Source organism: Dysidea avara, chromosome 5 (assembly GCF_963678975.1).
Source record: "Dysidea avara chromosome 5, odDysAvar1.4, whole genome shotgun sequence".
Taxonomy (NCBI): domain Eukaryota; kingdom Metazoa; phylum Porifera; class Demospongiae; order Dictyoceratida; family Dysideidae; genus Dysidea; species Dysidea avara.
In genome coordinates this window covers 39,447,822-39,468,809 of record NC_089276.1, presented here as the reverse complement: position 1 = coordinate 39,468,809, position 20,988 = coordinate 39,447,822, and the positions used below count along the sequence as shown (strand labels likewise).

General features: G+C 37.8%; 1 protein-coding gene across 1 annotated transcript in view; it reads right to left on the bottom strand.

Moving 5' to 3' along the window:
• Positions 1–4,560: 4,560 nt before the first annotated feature.
• The window catches only part of LOC136255273 (uncharacterized), a 159,972-nt gene continuing 143,544 nt past the window's right edge, over positions 4,561–20,988 (bottom strand). Inside the window, exons 42-45 of the mRNA XM_066047999.1 lie at positions 16,485–16,598; positions 16,367–16,438; positions 4,815–4,928; positions 4,561–4,768 (exon numbers count right to left, since the gene is read on the bottom strand). Of these exons, the coding sequence (XP_065904071.1) occupies positions 4,668–4,768; positions 4,815–4,928; positions 16,367–16,438; positions 16,485–16,598 (401 nt within the window). The 3' untranslated portion in view covers positions 4,561–4,667. The remainder of the gene's footprint in view (positions 4,769–4,814; positions 4,929–16,366; positions 16,439–16,484; positions 16,599–20,988) is intronic.

Below are 20,988 nucleotides of genomic sequence, written 5' to 3'. Positions count from 1 at the left end.
TAACATTCCTCGCTTGATTTCTTAGCCTGACATGTCTGAGTCGGTTTAGGAATGTTTGTTGTAATAGATACGTATAGTAGCTATAGCTACCCCCCGCCGTCATAATTATATTATTGTTGCGGGGGATCAAGTCACTACTGGGTCTGGGATTTTTTCTGCATTCTTCAACGTTTTAGTTATGTGTTTCAGACTCCCTGTATTCACAGGCTTTATAGCCTCTCACAGATCCCTAGTGGGATAGCATTTAATAAATAATAAAAATTATGTTTCCATATCATCGCCTACCTCCAGCATGTTTGTGTGCAGTTGTCAGTTTGCAAGTGATATAGCTAGCTACTGTAGTGCATCTCTCTATAATTATATTATAAAAGTAGTCTAATGTGTTGGAGTAGCTACTCACCACCAAGGAACCTAGTGGCCATGGGTAGCTACACAGGAAACTAATTGTGTAACTAGTTGTGTGTCTATGTGACACATAACACTAAGTATCTACTGTATTTGATTGAAGATGAGGGTGCAGGGTTGAGGCGCTGAGTAGCTAGCTAGTTACATAGCTAGACATTGAATTTATGACTGTGACTCTTTCAAAACAGTAAAATAGTGAGTGGTTTACTAAATTAAAGTGCCATTATAGAATCCATATAAATTTGAAGCTGTTTAGCCAGTTTATAAATATAACTGAATACTGATCCCCCCCCCCCCCCCCCCCCCCCCAAAAGCCAAACTGATTTTTCATGCCAGTTAGGTGAAAATGTTGTACGTATAGTAGATGTTGCATGGTTGTATCAAGAATTCCATTATTTTATTGTTTTTTGTATGTTATTTCCACTTCTTTGGACAAGATAACTACTTGAATGATAATAGTTGACTCTAAGATTCCATCTCATGGAAAGATTACTTACTTCAGTCCTTGGGAAAACACCTTACAGGTTTTGCCACCAGTTGAATCTTTTCATAAAAGTTGTAAACAAATGGAAAATTGACAACAGAAGGGACACAGCAAGGTTTAAAGCATCAATAGTTTCAATACCTGCAGCTTTACTTGTGTCTAAATTGCGGATGCTTTCATAAACCATGCAACTATTCCTCCATTGACTACAATATCACTATTATTATTTAAAATTCTAGCGCAGTAATATATACAATAATTATAGTTATTGGAAAATAAACCTAACACTAACCAAGAGCTTAGGTTGCTATGACAATCAAATGTTCATAATTACGTATACCTTCTAGGGACCGCTGCAGTGTTGTAACACAGATCTTTGAGAAGTTTAAATAAGTGACATTGAAATATTAAATTTCTTACCAGATAGACCCTAAAGCTCCAATGATGATGGGTACAACATAATTAGCAACAGCAGGCTCAGTTCAATCAGCATTATTTATCTTGTTTTTATTATATTATTTTATTGCAGGTAAATTTGTAAGGCTAGACATATCTTGTATATCGAGGTGAGACATATAGTTGCTACCATTGTATGAATCAATCTATCAACATTGCTGTTGGCTGTAAACATAGAGAATAATTAGCAGCTACAGTTCAGTCTTATGAGTCATTGTGAAATGTTCATTATTAAAATACACTGTAATTGGCAGATTGACATTTACTATTAGACATAAGATGAAGGGAATGAATGAGGATGAATTATGGTGTGTACAATGTCTTATGCAGGAGATGGTTTGCTCCTTGTTCATTGAATCCAACTAACTGCTACTCATCCCTATTTGAGATTTCATGTCCACATGGTCAAATACCGAAGCATCTTACATGGTGGGAATCAAGGCCCATGCATACACCTGATCCCAGCAGAGGAAAATGCAAAGTAATAGTTTCTTGCCCTTCAAATGAAAGACACACTAGTGATAAGATGGCTTCATTGTTTTCCTGTTGATATGCTTTATGTGCATAGGGCTTCTCATTTCTCAGTTTTCACTGATGAGTATGACAAAGGTAATGCACAAGGTGAGGAACAACTTGGACTTTCCTACTCTCTTCCTTTTTCTATTCTTTGTTCTGTTGGTAGCTACATACCTGTTTTATAAATCATCTTAGCTAAGTGAAGTGTGGTGAATATATAGAAGTACAGTTTCTCATATATCAAAAAATAACCTGCTGTAACAATACACAATACCAACTATTGGACAACAATGATAATGTTACAATGCCATACAGGTCAATAACTTGGTGTACATTCTATACTGTAGTTACATTACTTACTCACATAAAGGTGTAATTTTATATATCATCAGGTCTACAAAATTTTAACCACATCATTCACAAAGGTACATGGCTTCTTAAGAAAATGTGTACACACCACACAAACATTCATGGCACATAAACTTCAGTGGTATTAGTTGAGTAAACATCCTTCAGGCTCCATTTCACAGAATCTGTGAGAGATCACAACAATCTAAGGAAGTGGATCTCCAGACTCTCTTTCACTTAGAAGTCCCTTCTCATTGTATGATGCAATTGAGCTTTGTGTTCTGGTACAATTATCATTAACAGTATATATAAATTTTAATCTCAATGTAGATGACAATGTCAAAGGGATTTCCTGTCAATAAAAGTACTTCTAGTCCAGAAGGCTGTTTGGAATGGATATATAAAATTTTATATTTATTTTCCTTGTTACACCCATCACATTTGTAATTATTCCCCTATTCATGCACTTTTTTATTTGTTTCTTTTGCCTGATCTACAGTATCTTGTTAAACAAACCTATGAACACAAATCATTACATGGAGCAGGGGAAAATGGCTAAGCATGTATAGTAACACACCAAAGGAAAAACTATTACACTAGTAGCACAAGTTGTATATGTTGCTACATCGCCTATGTGTTCTGCCATTCTCATATCCAAAACATTGTTAATTTGTTTTAATAATGTAGTATCATTGATTGGATACTTACAGTAATAATACTTTTGTTAACATTTGGAATTCCGGTGCCCTCAGCCCCAGTGGCAATCCCCAATATTTTCATCATAAGGCTCCTCCCAAATGTATTTGGAGTCTCTTGTTGCTTACTGGTGCTGGTGGTTTCATCAGGGCCATCATCTAGTACATGTACCTCAACCTCTGAATCACTGTCAGACATTTCTTAGTTGGGAAATTGATTGAATTAAAGTAATTAAATACAATTGTGGCTATGTAAGGTGTGTGTTGTGCGTATATGTGTGAAAGGAAAGTGTTCTCACTTGCAGATTCAACTATCTGTCTGAGTGTGAAGGAATATGACTGACACATGTAGTGTGCTAGTCACACATAGAAAAGAACAGTTTTACAGGCGTAAAAGTGCATGTGTAAAAGGTATAAAACTGTCATCGATATGTTGGCTATACAGACAAAATAGCAACAAGGAGGAATTACTTAAAGTGTGTTCTGTGTTGTTTCCATCTCAACATCTTGTTTAGTTGACAGAGTAGATTCAACCTCTCAATAAGGTGGAGTAGCGTTTATCTAACACAGGGGCGGATCCAGAGTTTGGAAAGAGGGGGGGCACCTTGCTGAAAAAAGTTGAAGAGCAAAAAAAAAAAAAAAAAAGGTCACAACAATAATAGCTAGTTATCCTTTTACCAAATATATTATATCACGTATGTTATGTAAAATAAAATCCTATTTATAGCTTCATAAGTAAGCTGCACTGCCTCATGAACATTGTGACTGCTTTATTAGAGTAATTGACTGCTCTATTAGAGTATCTCAAGCTTGTATACAATTTCTTGAAGGGGGGGGAGGGGGCATTTGCCCCAAATGCCCCATCCTGGATCCGACATTGTAACACTGTTGATTATTAAGCTCAGACTAGCTCAACATCAGGTACTACTGAATGAACAGCCTAATACATTGCTGATTGATATTCTTTGCTTTATTTAATACTAGTTTTAGTAATGGTTTCAATCAGTTGTAGTGAAGTCTTTTTAAGTATAAATACTTCTTGTTATTATAGTTGAGAAGTGTTTATCATCTGGTTACTTGGACAAAAGATTATACAGTGCATAGCTACATCACAGATTTGGAAGATTTACAGACAAGTATATAACACATCTATAGTAGAGTAGGTTACTTGCATGCATGTCTGTTTGTGCATTGTACTTGCACACAAAATTAATTTTAATTGTGCTTAAAATTTCAACTACGGTACAATAAAACTAGACCTTTATAATACTTGGTTTGTAATGCAAATACAAAATGATGTGCTTGTCTTTGCTGTCACCAATTTAACTGCTTACAGCAAAGAATGTAATAACTTCAATGTGACTGGATCTGCAAAAAGGGGTCTTATAGCCTTTCTGATTGCGTGTATTTGGCAATCCATACCTTGACTTGTGTGTATGCTATCAGCCTTACATTTGGTCACCTTACACTCCACTATTACTGGATGTAATTTTAAGACAATCGGTTAAACACATGATGAGTTATGACTTGTCAAACTTGGAAATTTGGAAAGGCTATAAGACCCCTCTTTGCAGATCCGCTCACAGATTGTATTACCTACATGATAATAATGTTGGTGCTCATGCTAGAAAGTAACATGAAGAGGTAAGACTAACAGCTATTATGAACTGATACTGATGAAAACACACAATTTCTAGTTATATCAAACAGAGAATACTTCCACACAACAGATAGCTAATTGACAAGTTTTTTTCAGTACATGTCTATGCATTCACTGAAAGAATAATTATAACTTTAACTCTCTCGCCTTCTGGTGGATTTTTCTGCGAATCATTCTTAGAATCAAAGCTCACATTGTATATTGCTGCAAACAGAATTTACTATAATGATGTAAAACAATAGATACTTACGTGTAACATTTTGTGTTCCACTGTGGTTTTGATTTGGTGAAAGTACACAATTGTTATCAGTGATATCTGTACTAGTATCTGGTGATGTAGCTTCAATCTCTGAGACAGCAGCAGCTAACCAAGGTAAACGAGTATGTTATTTATTTGCAACACTTCTAATAACAAATAGTGTATTTATGGTGTGCCATTTGTTTCAAAATGTGACTGGGCCTACAAAAACAGGGCATGTTGGCACAAACTACACCCTGTCATGCTACAGATAATATCTCAGTACTGAAACAGAATATTTACATTCTGTAACCTATATCATAAAGCCAACTAAATGCTTACTAAGAGCTGAAAAGTGCATTGCCATAGCATAATGGTAAAAAACGTTATGAGTGATGAACGTTTGAAAAAGTAGGCAAAACTCATGTGCCCACATGCCCTATTTTCACAGGCCCAGTCACATATATTATGCCTACCTTGATGAGTCGATTGCAAAAAAATCAACTCAGTTTTAGTATGTTGCAAAAATCGACTCGGTTTTTTGCAATTAAAAGATACATAAAAATCGACTTGATTTTGTAACTAACTTGCAAAAATCGACTCAGTTTTGTGACTAACTTGTAAAAATTGATTTGGTTTTTTTTTGTAAAGTGCAAAAAAAATGATCCAGTATATTTTTTTATTCCACCCACTTACACGTTTGAAGTGACCCATACACGTGGTATTTTTCCTGCGCATGCATTCATAGTGTTTTCCAATTAATACCTACTGTTCCATACTACATCTAGCATTGTGATGTAGGTGTGCTATGTACTATCTAATGCTGGCTAGCTGCAATGTGTTGCTACACCACCCAAACACATGCAAATTATCTCCCTCCGTTAACTTGTGTAACAAGTTAAACTTTATGCAAAATATTGACTTGGTATTTGTAGTTGACATGCAAAATTCAATAGCTACCTCTCCGTATTCTGATTTCAGTTGATAAAACATTAAAAGTCAGTCAAGGAGAGCCAGAGATGGCAAGTGAAGAAGATGAGGTAGTATAGCTACAACCGAAAAAAAGATTTAACATGGTTATAGCTTGCTAGCTTCATGCCTCAAGGATATAAAGCAAAATTTTGCTGATACGATTATTATAAGCCAGTATTACAGCATTCTTGTGTCTGTTGCAGATGGCTACTGTATACTGGATGATCTGAACTACGCATCACTGAGAGACTGCATGTGAACCGCAAAGCGGGAGAAGGTAAATGTGCAGGTTAGCTCAAGGAAAGTACTTATTTAATGACTTCAGTCCTTCTACCAGCAGGGGATACAGGCCATGCATAAAGAGTAAAAGGAGAGACCAGGTATCCATTACTTCACTTGAGTCCAATGAAAGTTATGGAACAACAATTAGTGACACCCAAGAAAAGGTTGGCCACAAAACTGGCCAGCAATTTTCATCTGTGTTCACACAAGAGGAAGTATGATCATGTTCTCAGCATTATAAGTTTTTATAATAGTTACCAGTTGTTGATCACATTCAATATCATAGTCTCTGTGCTCTGCATCATTATTACTCAACAGAACATACTATCTCCCTTGACACTCCAATAACCTTTGAGACACAACATAGTGGCCTAAATCCTGTCCGTGAAATACATCATACCAAATATAGCTGGAATACACGGTGTCATTCATCTTTTGCCAACACATCAAGGCGTCAACTATCTACTACCCAGTATTATTTTTGATTCAAGGCTGCTGAATGGTGGAGTCACTTACCTGAAGAACTTACCATTGAGGAATACCGCCGTTGTGCTAAAGCTGCACACAGCTATCTGCGTCAGAGTTATCTTCACTAAGTATGCTAATGCTGTGTTTTGTGTGTATTTTTGTGGATGTTTTGTACTAGTTTTCTAGTTGTATGGGGTTGTCTGAACTTTGTATTGTGTTTTTGTACGTATTGTGATTGTTTGTTTCCAACACTCCTCTGTGGAAAATAGGCTATACTGAACAGAGGAGTCTAATCAAAAATCAAATCAAGAGGATCTATCTACTATGCCTGCTTTGAGCCCATTTCCTTATGGTGCTATACAGTATCTATACAGATGACAAATCATGACATTGAAGTGGAAGGTGTCATCAGACTTCTGGCAGACCTTCAAGGCCATAATGATCATCATCTTGATGATATTCCAGCATGCATACTAAAAGAAACATTTATTCTACAATCTACATCTGGTAAACTATGCAATGCATGGCATGGACTCAGAAAGAACTGCTCTTGTGAGACACCACTTATCTCCACCATTAATAAAATAGCCTCTCTACTCAACCAAGGAGTGCAGGTTGATGTCCTTTAACTTGACTTTTCCAAGGCCTTTGATAAGTTCCCACATGCTGTTGGAATGTTGGGTTACTATGGAACAGGGGCCCATATTTAGATTGGATTAAAGAATTCCTTATACTAATAGAAGTTAGCAGGTTGTTATTGGTAACAGTATCAGTGCATCATCTCCAGTTATTGTACCACAAGGCTCTGTGTTTGTTCCCCTTTTGTTTCTGTTATTCATCAATGACATATAGCTTCTTAAAGTTATAATATTATTATGCTGATGACATTTTGATACGTCGGGTGTTACAAAATTAAGGCTATGGAATTTTAATCATATTTTTTGATAACAGGTACTTACTTAGGCCCTTAGCTAGCTAGCTACCACTAAACTCGAGGCGTCAAGCTAGCAAGCCACCGTACGTGTACCTCACATTGTTCTACATCTTCTTTTGGTTTTGCTACCTCGCCTTTTTTTCACTTGCCATCTCCAGCTCTCCTTGACTGACTTGTAACGCTTTATCACATGACACTCGCTCGAAACCAACTGAAACCAGAGAACGGGGAGGCAGCTATTGTATATTTGTGTGTCAACTATAAATACTGGGTCGATATGTTTTTATATGTTGAAACATTTTTTGCGTGGTACAAAAAATTGAGTTGATTTTTGCAAGTTAGATACAAATCCAAGTTGATTTTTGCAAGTTATTTACAAAAACCGAGGCGATTTTTATGCTTGTTATAAAAAGCCGAGTCGATTTTTGCAACGTACTAAAACCAAGTCGATCCATCAACCCATCAAAAGAGCATAATTTTGAAACAAACAGATACCAAGCAAAGGGGTTGGTTTTTGCAGAAAATCAGCCCATCAAAATAGGCACAATTTTGAAACAAATGGCACACCATATGTATTAACAATATTACATGGTAGGTATCAGTATAAGCAAAGGGACACAGGTTGTCACAAATCTGTCATGGAATGCTTGCAGAGAAAAATCACATAAAACTCAACTATTACTCTTTGTCCTACTTTGTACTGGTCCACTAAAGGATTACTACCACACTTGGCAATATGCATTGAATTTGCAGACTGACAGGAGCCCAGATTTCAAAAGCAGACTTGATGTTTATTGTATAGCCTGATAGTACAGCAACTTCAAGCTGGTACTCTCTTTATGCACACTTTGCAAGATTTAGATAATCAATGGATGATGATGATAATGGATGATGGATTTAGTACATACAACACAGAGCCTGCTACTTTTAAATTTACATAGAAGTTATGGGTGTACACAGATGCTATAATCACAACATAATGTTTGCCCATCTAAGTTTCTACATTAAAATGTACAAGTCCTTACTAACCAAAAGGTGACATAATTATATATCAAGTGATTTGATTGCTGCCACCAGATTTCTGGTAGTACCAAAATTTTTGAATGGAGTTCCCCAGACTCTTTTTTTAAGAGTTGGCTGCACGAGACAACCTTTTTTCAAGCTGGCACAAACAAACCACCTCAAAGTAATAGCTTACCTACTGGGATATACTGGTTCTGTGCAGCCTTCATTCCTCACATACAGGCTGCTTTTAACATAAGCCAATTTGCTCACATGGGTGTGGAAAGACAAGCAAATATATACCACTTTGACACCTCAGATCAAAGGAAACCACAGGTTTATATTTCACATAATATTATTGCCCTGACCATAATGCCTTTAATGCTGAGACAAATACAAAGCATCAGTTCCCTTTGATGCTTTGTATTGAAATGCATAGAGTTTTGCATTGTGGATTTGAGTTTAGCAAATAAGCTTAGCTGGCCAAGCAGTCTCTTCTAGGAAAAATAATTGAATGAATCATCATCACATAGTTCAGCTACTACACACCACTAGATAATTGTTTGCACAGTTTTTCTATACAACACAATCAATCATGTAACATGATGGCTTAGACATTCTCAGGGTCAGTAACTTATACTCTTCAGCACTTACTTTAGCGCCTTAGACTATTTTAGACATTCTTAACTGGGTTACTTGGCTAGTAATGGTACACTAAAACCGGTAAAACCCACAATCATTTTTTTTGTGAATACCACAGCCCAAAATTTTAACTCATAATTGATATCTAGATAAAAGGTATTGTGGTGAATGTAGGTTTGTCTCTTCACCTATTAGGTGAGCATACCCAAGTGGTATGTAATAGTTATGCAGCCCTCGTGCTCGTGTGTATATATCAGGCAAAGCACGAGTACCCATGGTATAGCTAAAATGTGCCACGTGGGTTAATCCCCTACACGTGTTTGGAAACTGCTGGCATGCTTCACGAGTGTACTTATATTGGGATCTGTGAATTTCAATAGTGGGCACTGGAAATAATGTAAGAATAATGACAAAGCATTGCTGTGCTAAGAGTTCAAACGTACGCGCAATGACACAAGCATACAAAAAGTTCGATTGTGGGTTTATACAGTGAGCAAGGAGACACAAGACATCGAAATGTGACTTGATAATGATGGTTTAATGCTGTTATACTGCCAGGTATACACTATTATGAGTAATATTATAGCCATGAATAAAATTAGTTGCACATGAATATCACTTCACTACCTAGTCTGACACCACTGACCCTATTTAGGCGCTTTTAAGCGCCCCGAAAAATAGGGTCTGGTCTATCTAGAATCCAGGACTTGTGCTTAGGAATGTGTAATTACACTGCAGCTCACTTTTACAACCACATTAAGAGATCATGAATAACGAAGAATCCAATCAAAACAGCAATGCTTTTGGGATTTCAAACAGTTACTTTCTATGGACGGTTGATGTTTAGGCTGTGGAAGCAATATTTCTACTTTCTGAGGGAAGGCGTCTATTACACGCAAATGTCAAAAACAGCCAAGCTGTGAAAAATGGTGTGGCCTTAAAAAGCCTGGGTGAAAAAAGTTGTGAAATCAAAGGTGGTGGCCAGGGGTTGTAATGATGTTAGTGCTACCAAATTTTCACAAGGCTGTGTTAAAATTTTTTAACATTAACATCATTGCAGCCATTTCTTGGCCACCACCTTTGATTTCACAACTATTTTCACCCAGGCTTTTTAAGACTGCACCATTTTTCACAGCTTGGCTGTTTTTGAGTTGATTTTACTTCTTTTTGTAGGCTATAAGGCCCCAAAACCAGCCTATGGCTGGCTTTGGAATTTGTTTTTACTCACATTTGTTCTTATCCAGACACAATGATGATAATTGAAGATGGCAATGACACACTTCTATTGTTTAAGAAGTTTAAATGACAATCCTTTATTACTGTCCTCATCAACTCAATTCAATCTATTTAGAAGAAGCGTTCTTGGTGTGATCACTAACAAATGGGCATCTACTCCTTTAGACATCATACTGAGAGGAGGGTGCATGGTCTGCTCTGTTACAAAGACATCTTTGTGTTTAATTATATGTATGTTGTATGCTCTTTAGATATTATTGTACATATAAAAAGATAGAGTTGTAAACGTGCTGTATTGCATGCTTTATTTCAGTATTTGGTAATATTATTGTAATACTCCAACAGAGTGCACATTTTTGAGGATTCTAACAGAATATACATAGAATGTTCTAGAACAATCAACTAGAACTCCATTGGCAATGTACTACATACTTTATTTCATTATTTGGTAATATTATTGTAATACTCTAATAGAGTGCACATTTCTGAGTACTTTTAATAGAACACACATAGAATGTTCTAGAACACTCTAGAATAATCTAGAACTTCCGCTGGTAGATCTAGAAGATCTGTGAAATTATAAACCTTTAATTAACTTGTAATGTAAGCAGATAGTTTTCATTTATAAAGCAGAAATTAATTGAAGTGATCAGCCAAGATAGCAATGATTCAGTGGTAAAGGATGCAGGTGATAGGTATGGAGGTCCCTGGTTCGAACTCTGGTAAGTGTTTTTCCCCAACATTTTTAGTGCACCTTTTATACCCTGCAGTGACTGCTCTATTAGAGTAATTCGATACCGTGACTTTACACTTGTTTGGTTTTTGCTTTATAACTTTGTAGCTGTAAGTCTGTTTCCTTTCTAACCATCAAAAGGCACTGCTATGATGATCAGCCTATGTACACATAAATTGTCATGTTATTCCAATGCTCGGTTTACCCTGTAGCCGCAAAAAAAGTTTCATCTTTTCTTACGTGAATAAATGCTCATACCTCCTTGGATATTTATCAGATTCATAGCAAACTTGTTACGTGAAATTCACCTTTATATGCTCTTCATTTGTGCCACAGATCGATGCAATTGAGTTACATGTTTGCATTTTATAGTAAGTTTGTGTTTGCAAAAAGAAACCAAAGCCCCCAATGGCTTAAGAAGAAAAAACGAAGAAACCAAAACAAAACTTTGTACCCCCGTATCCCGCAAATGGCTCTTGCAAATTTAATCAAATTTGCTGTATGGAGTACCCTGACAGTTATAATGTAAAAATGGTGTGCTTTGAAGAAGGGGCCATGGAGCTATGCATGCTGTTTTCTTTCTTCCTGTCAATATACTCACGATGTGACGTGCTAGTTACTTGGCCGCACAACACACTGCCGTGTGCTTTGATGGAAAATTGTCCCTGGTTTGTTCACCCTGACACAAAAAGAACTCACGTAATTTTTGTTTTGTGACTTTTGTCCCACGTTGTGAGGCCACAATGCATTTAATTGGCAATACTGCAATTTGATTGGACACACCAGTTTCTGGTAACAGTGGCACAAGTCCTTGATTCTAGACATATGTACCAGACCCTATTTTTCTGGGTGCTAAATAGAGTCGGCGGCACCAGACTATTCACCACCAATGGCTCAATATATTTAGAGTACAATGCGTAACATCAAGACACAGGACATTGAAACGTGAGTGGTATTCATGAGCGCCTGTAATTTTATTCATGGATATAGTTTATTCATGATTATCATACGGTACAGTAGTACTGTATATTAGGGATCATGGAGATTTGGGTTTTCCTAGCCAAAAAATCACCCAAAAACCAGCTTCACAACTCCATCCTGGCACCTTGGCAGTATTGGCTAGGTATAACCAAGCCCAAAAGTGCCTTCAGTATGATCCTAAAGGCTTCCAATAAACTGTTACAAAATTTAAAAAAAAATTATTCAATGGAATTTTCTACTGCCTGCCTGCCTGCCTGCCTGCCTGCCTGCCTGCCTGCCTGCCTGCCTGCCTGCCTGCCTGCCTGCCTGCCTGCCTGCCTGCCTGCCTGCCTGCCTGCCTGCCTGCCTGCCTGCCTGCCTGCCTGCCTGATGCCTTCCGGCAAGTGTAACTCAATGACAGCTAAGGCTATGGGCTTGATTTTGTCACTGTTCGATGTCGCTTTGTCCTGAGACGTGCCTTTTGGCATACTGCAGTATGTACAATCATCATGGACTTACTTTTGTCCTCCTTTGTGTCCCATTTCTTTTTGCTGACAGTTTAAGGTGTTGATTCGCAGTAGCACACTGCTTGGCTTCACTACAGTAGGATTGTAAACAGGAATCATCCGTATTTTCCGTAGTCACTGGATTGATTGCAGAGACAATTCTAACACTGTTCTTTATTTGTAGCTGAAAGCAAAGTGTAATGGCTGCTGCACTTTCGAGGCAGTAATTGATAGTTGGGGGCGCACGAATCGTCGTATTTTTGTGGTGACTGGATTGTTGCAGAGGTACTTCTTCTACTGTTTTTCGTCTGTAGCGCTGTGTAACAGGCTGAACATAGCTGCAAGCATAGCGTAATGGCCACTGCACTTTCAAAGCAGTATTTGATAGCTGGGGCGCGCATTCAGTTGAAAGCATTAATTCTGGTGTCCTCCTTTCATTTGATGCAGTATGCAAGGGTTTAACAGTCATAATAATGTTACAAAAAAGTAAACAAACAAGTTTAAGGAAAAATTAGGAATTTTAAGTTCAATTACGGGTCATAGAAAAAAAGTAGGGAAACAAGGGAGTCGCCTACACCTGCAGATATACTAGTGAACATTTTAGTATATTTTAGAATTTTTTTATTTAATTGATCATAACTTTTGATTGCAACGAGATATAGAGTTGGAACTTGTTTCATTCTATTCACCATGAACTGGGGCATTCATCAAGGTATAGTTCTTGGCCTAAATACACCCATGTTATTAAGGAAGAAGGCTGTTCAAGCTTAGAAATGGTGATGATAAACTTATGCTTTACCACAACATAACCAAACCAATGTATGAAGAGGCAAACCCATTGGCATATTAGATATTTCAATTCAAGTCTTCCTAAATTACTTATAAAACATGCATATAATTATTTATGCACCCAACGTATTTCAATGGCATTTATCTCAACAACAGTATTATGCAAACAAGTCAGGTCTTCACTCAATGGGTCACATGCTGTATATTATGGCCTGTGGCCCTCAGGCTTGGGCGCATATATATCGGGAAAATCCCTTGTGGCCATAGTATAACTATTACATATTATACGTAAATACATACATGTAATGGTTGTAACACGGGCATGAGGGCTTTGCCTGATATGTATGCCCGACTGCCCGAGGGCAGAAGGCATGCATTTCAGGCAAAGCCCGAATGCTCCGTGTTACAGCTAATATGTAACACTTTGCATGGGTAGATCAAAGAAATAATCCCTTTGATTTGGGCAGATCAAAGGAATAATTTTATTCCTTTATTTGTGTTGTTAAGTGTTTCTTTCTTTTAAAAACTACTAAAATGTATATAAAACCTATATAGGCAAGATGCACTTTACATTGTGGGTTTCATGTGGCTTACAATTAAGTCAACTGTGGCTCTCAATTGAGACAAACTGAATCCCACAATAAAACTATCTCTTGGTGATATAGGTTTCTTATACATTTTGAAAACCTTACATAGTAAGTGCTAGTGCTATAGTTGAAACTTTTTTGAAACTTAACCAAACCACACCAAAAGCACTTTCAAGTACATCAGAAGTACTCTCACATACATGGAGTAACTTCAAAGGCTTTAAAATGATTGATTTAATAACTTTAAGGCTTTAAATCAACTTCAAAGTATTGCATAATAGTTGTAATTACCACATTCACCCCTGATCTTCCTTATATGTCAAAATAGTCTAGCTGTCAAAACAGCCTAGTTGTAGCCCTGCTACATTTCGTATGTAGCCCAGCTGGGCTACATAGGAAATGTAGCCCGGGCGGTTCCTTTGATCTGAAGTGTGAAAGTGTTACATACATGCACACATATATACATACGTACGTACGTACATAGATAGATAGATAGATAGATAGATACATATATGTGATCCAGGCTGAGAAAACCGGTCTTATCGCCCATGTAAGCAGATTCAATTTTTCACCCAGGACACAAAGCTACATGGATAAACTATCCAATTCCACAATCAAAATCAGCTAGATTTGAGTGGTCTGGTTTTGCTGGCTGCTTTTCCCAAGCCCAGTGGCGATGCATATGTGCAGTGTGGGGCCCTAATGGAGCTCTGGTCAGCCTGGGGATGACTGTATGTGGCTGCACAGCTCTGTGGTGTTGAATAAGTACCTCTGCTGTGAATTTCCTTTCATTTTAGCCAGTTTTGAGACCTCAATGGCCCAAAACTTGGCTTAATTCATCTCTATGCCTTCCTTTTCAATTTTTGAACACCATCTTGCCTGCCTTCCAGGCCCTCCGCCTCCCACCCATTTTGCAGCTCGCCTGATACAGCCAACTTCAGTTTAAAAACTATCTAAAAATGGCAGGAAACTTAGTTGTTGGCTACTTGCACAGTGGATGCTGTGGAAGGTAAGGAATTGGTGTAAAACGTGTGAAACTTTGGTACACATAGCTTCAACCATTGGCAAGTTACAACACACTAAATACTTAAAACTGGCATTTCTTGATACTTTTAAATAGGTGATAAGCCCGGTTTTCCCAGACTGGGTCACATTATACATACATACATACATACACACAAACACACTAGTCCAGCACCTAAGCCACAAAACTGTTCACTTTTTGATTAAAGCTCCAAATTTCTTATGGGGTTTGCAGAACGTGTACTCAGAAGGGGAGGCATGTAAAAAGTCCTTTGAAACCTTATTGTTTGGACCTTGTAAATAAAACCATTTGTTTACATGGTAAACAATCAATATCCTGTTTAAAAGCTGGATCTAGTGTTAGACCATCACAAAGCCTGCAGCTGCAACACGATAGCCCATTAAAGTGCCACATGAAACAAATTGTTTTCTCAGCCTGGCAGTAAACAAAATGATTGAAACTGCAGTTTTATTAAAGTTTTGCATTTTCAATGTACACAGTTTTGTGGTATCGTGTACAAGGATCATCCTGATGTGTATCGTTTCTTTGTCAAAAGTGTATAAGAAAAGTTATCAAATGATGAAGTTTACTAGTGGACATAAAATTATTGAAATCCCCCTGTAATTATCCTTGAAGATTTGAGTATTTCACCTTGCTGTAGTCTAATGTTTGTTATACACCTTCAATAAAGAAATGATACATATCAGCATGATCCTTTTACATGATACTACAAAACTGTGTGCATTGAAAATCAAAACTTAACAAACCCCTTGATTATAGCACGTTAAGTTATTTTGTTTACTGCCAGGCTGAGAACACAACTTGTTTCATGTGGTACTTTAATGGGCTATCAAGTTGCAGCTGTAGGCTTTGTGCTGGTATAATACTAGATCCAGCCTTTAAACTAATAGGATATTGATTGTTTACCATGTATACAAATAGTCTTATTGACAAGGTCCAAAAACTAGAGTTCCAAAGGATTTTTTACAAATCTCCCCTTCTAAAAACACTTAATTAGTGCTACAAACTCCATATGATATTTGGTGCTTTTATCAAAAAGTGAAAGATTATCTCAATTAGAGGGCCTTAGGGGCTACACTATAAACAAGTTTTTTGGAAAACAATCTCAGTACACCAGGTATGCACCCACAGCTGGTTTTCAGCTGGCTGTGGGTGCACACCTAGTTTAAAAACTCAAACTATATTTTATATACCTACGTACATGTTAAAATAAATAAAAGTAAAATAAAAACATGAAGAGGTAAGATCAACAGCTCTTATTACCTGATACTGATGAAAAACACAATTTCTAGTTATATCAAGCTGAGAGTACTTCTACACAACAGATAGCTAATTGACAAGTTTTTTTTTACAGTATATCTCTTTGCATTAGATGAAATAATAATTACAACTTAATCTGATGTCTCACTTTCTGGTAGATTTTTTGGTGAATTATTCTTAGGTTGAACAGTGTCAAAATCAAAGCCCATATTGTATGTTGCTGCAAACAGAATTTACTATAATGAAGTAGGATAATGGATACTTACGTGTAACATTTTGTGTTCCACTGTAGTTTTGATTTGGTGAAAGTACACAACTGTTATCATTGACAACTGTACTAGTATAGGGTGGTGTAGTTTCAATCTCTGAGCCAGCAGCAGCTAACCAAGGTAAATGAGTATGTTATTTATTTGCAACACTTCTAATAACAAATAGTGTATTAGCAGTACGTTACATGGTAGGTATTAGTATAAACAAAGGTACACAGGTTGTCACAAAATCTGTCATGGATGCTTGCAGGACAAAATCACATAAAACTCAGTTATAATCTTTGTTTTACTTTGTACTGGTCTAGCAAAGGATTACTACCACATTTGGCAATACGCACTGCACCTGCAGGCTGACAGGAGCCCAGATTTCAAAAGAAGATTTTATGTTTATTGTGAATAGTATTATCCTGATAGTGTATGCAACAATTTAAAGCTGGTATTGCCTTCATTTTGTTTATGCCCACTTTGCAAGATTTAGATAACTGTTAGATATTATCTAATCAAAAAAAAACAGCCAAGCTGTAAAAAAGGGTGTAGTTTCCAAAAACATGCAGCCAGGTGAAAAAAGATGTGAAATCCAAGGTGGCAGCCAAGAAATGGCTGTGATGGTAGGTTAATGGCAAAAATTTTAATAACGACAATTCAGGTGAATTTGGTGCCGAATCCTAGTGAAACTTGGAGGAGGCAACACAAATTCACCTGAATTGTTGCTATTAAAATTTTTGGCATTATCCTACCATCACAGCCATTTCTTGGCTGCCACCTTGGATTTCACATTCTTTTCACCCTAACTTTTTTGGAGGCCACACCCTTTTTTACAGCTTGGCTTTTTTGATTAGATATCACTTCTTTTTGTAATTTCATACCTAAAGTCAGCTTATGGCCAGCTTTGGGTATTTCTTTAACTTATCTTTTTTCTTTACTACAGGATATGAGGGAGACTGAGACTAGCTACATGTAAATTTAAATAATATTATGAGTAGTTTAAAATTGATCATAAAATCAAATTAGCTATATAGTTTTCAGCTGAATACTCTGCAGGGAAATGTGTGTGTAGTTGAAATTTCTGTAGTGTGGCCAAGAAAGTTGTTGTGCCACAGCATGGCTATATTGACAGGAAGAAAGAAAAACAGCATTTTCATGCATGCGTAGCTCCATGGCCCCTTCTCTATGGCACACCATTTTCATAAATGCCTAGGATTTCCCAGCCATTGTCCTATTTTGTCCTTTACTTTTGCAGAATGCCCTAACACAAACCCATTCTGTCCTATCAGGGAATGAAGGACATCCCAACCTGTATTCATCCAGTGTTCCAAGTCCAGGAGACATTCCCCTGGTGTAATTTGCCTATTGTACAAAGTCCAGGTAGTCCCTGCAAAACCTGGGACATGAAAGGACATCCCAAGACAGTCCTGATGATATTCACCTATAGCGTCCCAAGTTTGCGGTTAGTCCTTACAAGACCAAAGATATCCCAAGACAGTCCTGATGATATTCACCTATAGCGTCCCAAGTTTGCGGTTAGTCCTTACAAGACCAAAGATATCCCAAGACAGTCCTGATGATATTCACCTATAGCGTCCCAAGTTTGCAGTTAGTCCTTACAAGACCAAAGATATCCCAAGACAGTCCTGATGATATTCACCTATAGCGTCCCAAGTTTGCGGTTAGTCCTTACAAGACCAAAGATATCCCAAGACAGTCCTGATGATATTCACCTATAGCATCCCAAGTTTGCAGTTAGTCCTTACAAGACCAAAGATATCCCAAGACAGTCCTGATGATATTCACCTATAGCGTCCCAAGTTTGCAGTTAGTCCTTACAAGACCAAAGACATCCCAAGACAGTCCTGATGATATTCACCTATAGCGTCCCAAGTTTGCAGTTAGTCCTTACAAGACCAAAGATATCCCAAGACAGTCCTGATGATATTCACCTATAGCGTCCCAAGTTTGCAGTTAGTCCTTACAAGACCAAAGACATCCCAAGACAGTCCTGATGATATTCACCTATAGCGTCCCAAGTTTGCAGTTAGTCCTTACAAGACCAAAGACATCCCAAGACAGTCCTGATGATATTCACCTATAGCGTCCCAAGTTTGCAGTTAGTCCTTACAAGACCAAAGACATCCCAAGACAGTCCTGATGATATTCACCTATAGCGTCCCAAGTTTGCAGTTAGTCCTTACAAGACCAAAGATATCCCAAGACAGTCCTGATGATATTCACCTATAGCGTCCCAAGTTTGCAGTTAGTCCTTACAAGACCAAAGACATCCCAAGACAGTCCTGATGATATTCACCTATAGCGTCCCAAGTTTGCAGTTAGTCCTTACAAGACCAAAGACATCCCAAGACAGTCCTGATGATATTCACCTATAGCGTCCCAAGTTTGCAGTTAGTCCTTACAAGACCAAAGACATCCCAAGACAGTCCTGATGATATTCACCTATAGCGTCCCAAGTTTGCAGTTAGTCCTTACAAGACCAAAGATATCCCAAGACAGTCCTGATGATATTCACCTATAGCGTCCCAAGTTTGCAGTTAGTCCTTACAAGACCAAAGACATCCCAAGACAGTCCTGATGATATTCACCTATAGCGTCCCAAGTTTGCAGTTAGTCCTTACAAGACCAAAGACATCCCAAGACAGTCCTGATGATATTCACCTATAGCGTCCCAAGTTTGCAGTTAGTCCTTACAAGACCAAAGACATCCCAAGACAGTCCTGATGATATTCACCTATAGCGTCCCAAGTTTGCAGTTAGTCCTTACAAGACCAAAGATATCCCAAGACAGTCCTGGTGATACTTACCTATAGCGTCCCAAGTTTGCAGTTAGTCCTTACAAGACCAAAGATATCCCAAGACAGTCCTGATGATATTCACCTATAGCGTCCCAAGTTTGCAGTTAGTCCTTACAAGACCAAAGATATCCCAAGACAGTCCTGATGATATTCACCTATAGCGTCCCAAGTTTGCAGTTAGTCCTTACAAGACCAAAGATATCCCAAGACAGTCCTGATGATATTCACCTATAGCGTCCCAAGTTTGCAGTTAGTCCTTACAAGACCAAAGATATCCCAAGACAGTCCTGATGATATTCACCTATAGCGTCCCAAGTTTGCAGTTAGTCCTTACAAGACCAAAGATATCCCAAGACAGTCCTGATGATATTCACCTATAGTGTCCCAAGTTTGCGGTTAGTCCTTACAAGACCAAAGATATCCCAAGACAGTCCTGATGATATTCACCTATAGCGTCCCAAGTTTGCAGTTAGTCCTTACAAGACCAAAGATATCCCAAGACAGTCCTGATGATATTCACCTATAGCGTCCCAAGTTTGCAGTTAGTCCTTACAAGACCAAAGATATCCCAAGACAGTCCTGATGATATTCACCTATAGCGTCCCAAGTTTGCAGTTAGTCCTTACAAGACCAAAGATATCCCAAGACAGTCCTGATGATATTCACCTATAGTGTCCCAAGTCTGCAGGTAGTCCCTGCAAGACCTGGGATATCCCAAGACACTACTGGTGATATTCACAAATAGTGCCTTTCAAGTCCAAGTAACACTGCAATACTTGGGAAACTTAAAAGACATCCCAAGACAGTTCTGGTATAGTGTCCCAAGTCCAGGTAGTCCATGCAAGGTCTGGGACACTAAAGGACATCCCTTGTGTTATTAATCTTAGTATTCTGGATAAAAGGGACCATTGGAGACTGGGACTAGAGAGTAGGCTTGAGCCAACTGTACTTAGAAAATAGCCTATTATGCTTTTGAGTAGTGCACAAAAATCCTGTTATGTTCAAAATTATGCTGGCATAATTGGTACAAGCCTACAAAAGAGGGTCTTTAAAACAAGGACACTTAAAGAATTTCTAACATGTCCAAAGATAAGGACTGGGACTACAGAGAGTCCTACAACAAAGACACTTTATTAAAACATGTCCTAGGATAGAATGAGCTACTTGGACTTTAGAATAGGAACTGACTTGTGGTTACACACTATAATTTTGACACTATAATTATAATAATGTAGGTGAGCATAGGGACCATCTTGAGATGTCCTCAAGTCTTAGGGACTACTGTAACACGGAGTACTATAGGCGAATGCACAGGATGTATCTACATTTTAGAGTATAATTTCAGAATAAAGGACTTGTCTGTGGAAACCTGGGCCTATTTGACAACTTTTGCATTATAGCTATCTGCCAGGTAGGGTAGGCAGCACAGAAAAACTGATGAAATTTGCACCAATGTGTAACTTGATTGCTGCAAACTTTGGTTCAAAAGAAGAGTGTAGAAAGGTAAATTAACTTTCTAAGTTTCCTATGAATCTGATAAATATTAGCAGAGTTAGAATGCTTATTCACATAAAAAATCAAACCTTTGTCTCGACTACAAGGTAAATCAAGCATAGGAATAACTTGAAATTGGCGTATACATAGGCTGATCATTGTAGAAGTGCTTTTAGGTTTGAAAAACAATAGAGTTACAGCTA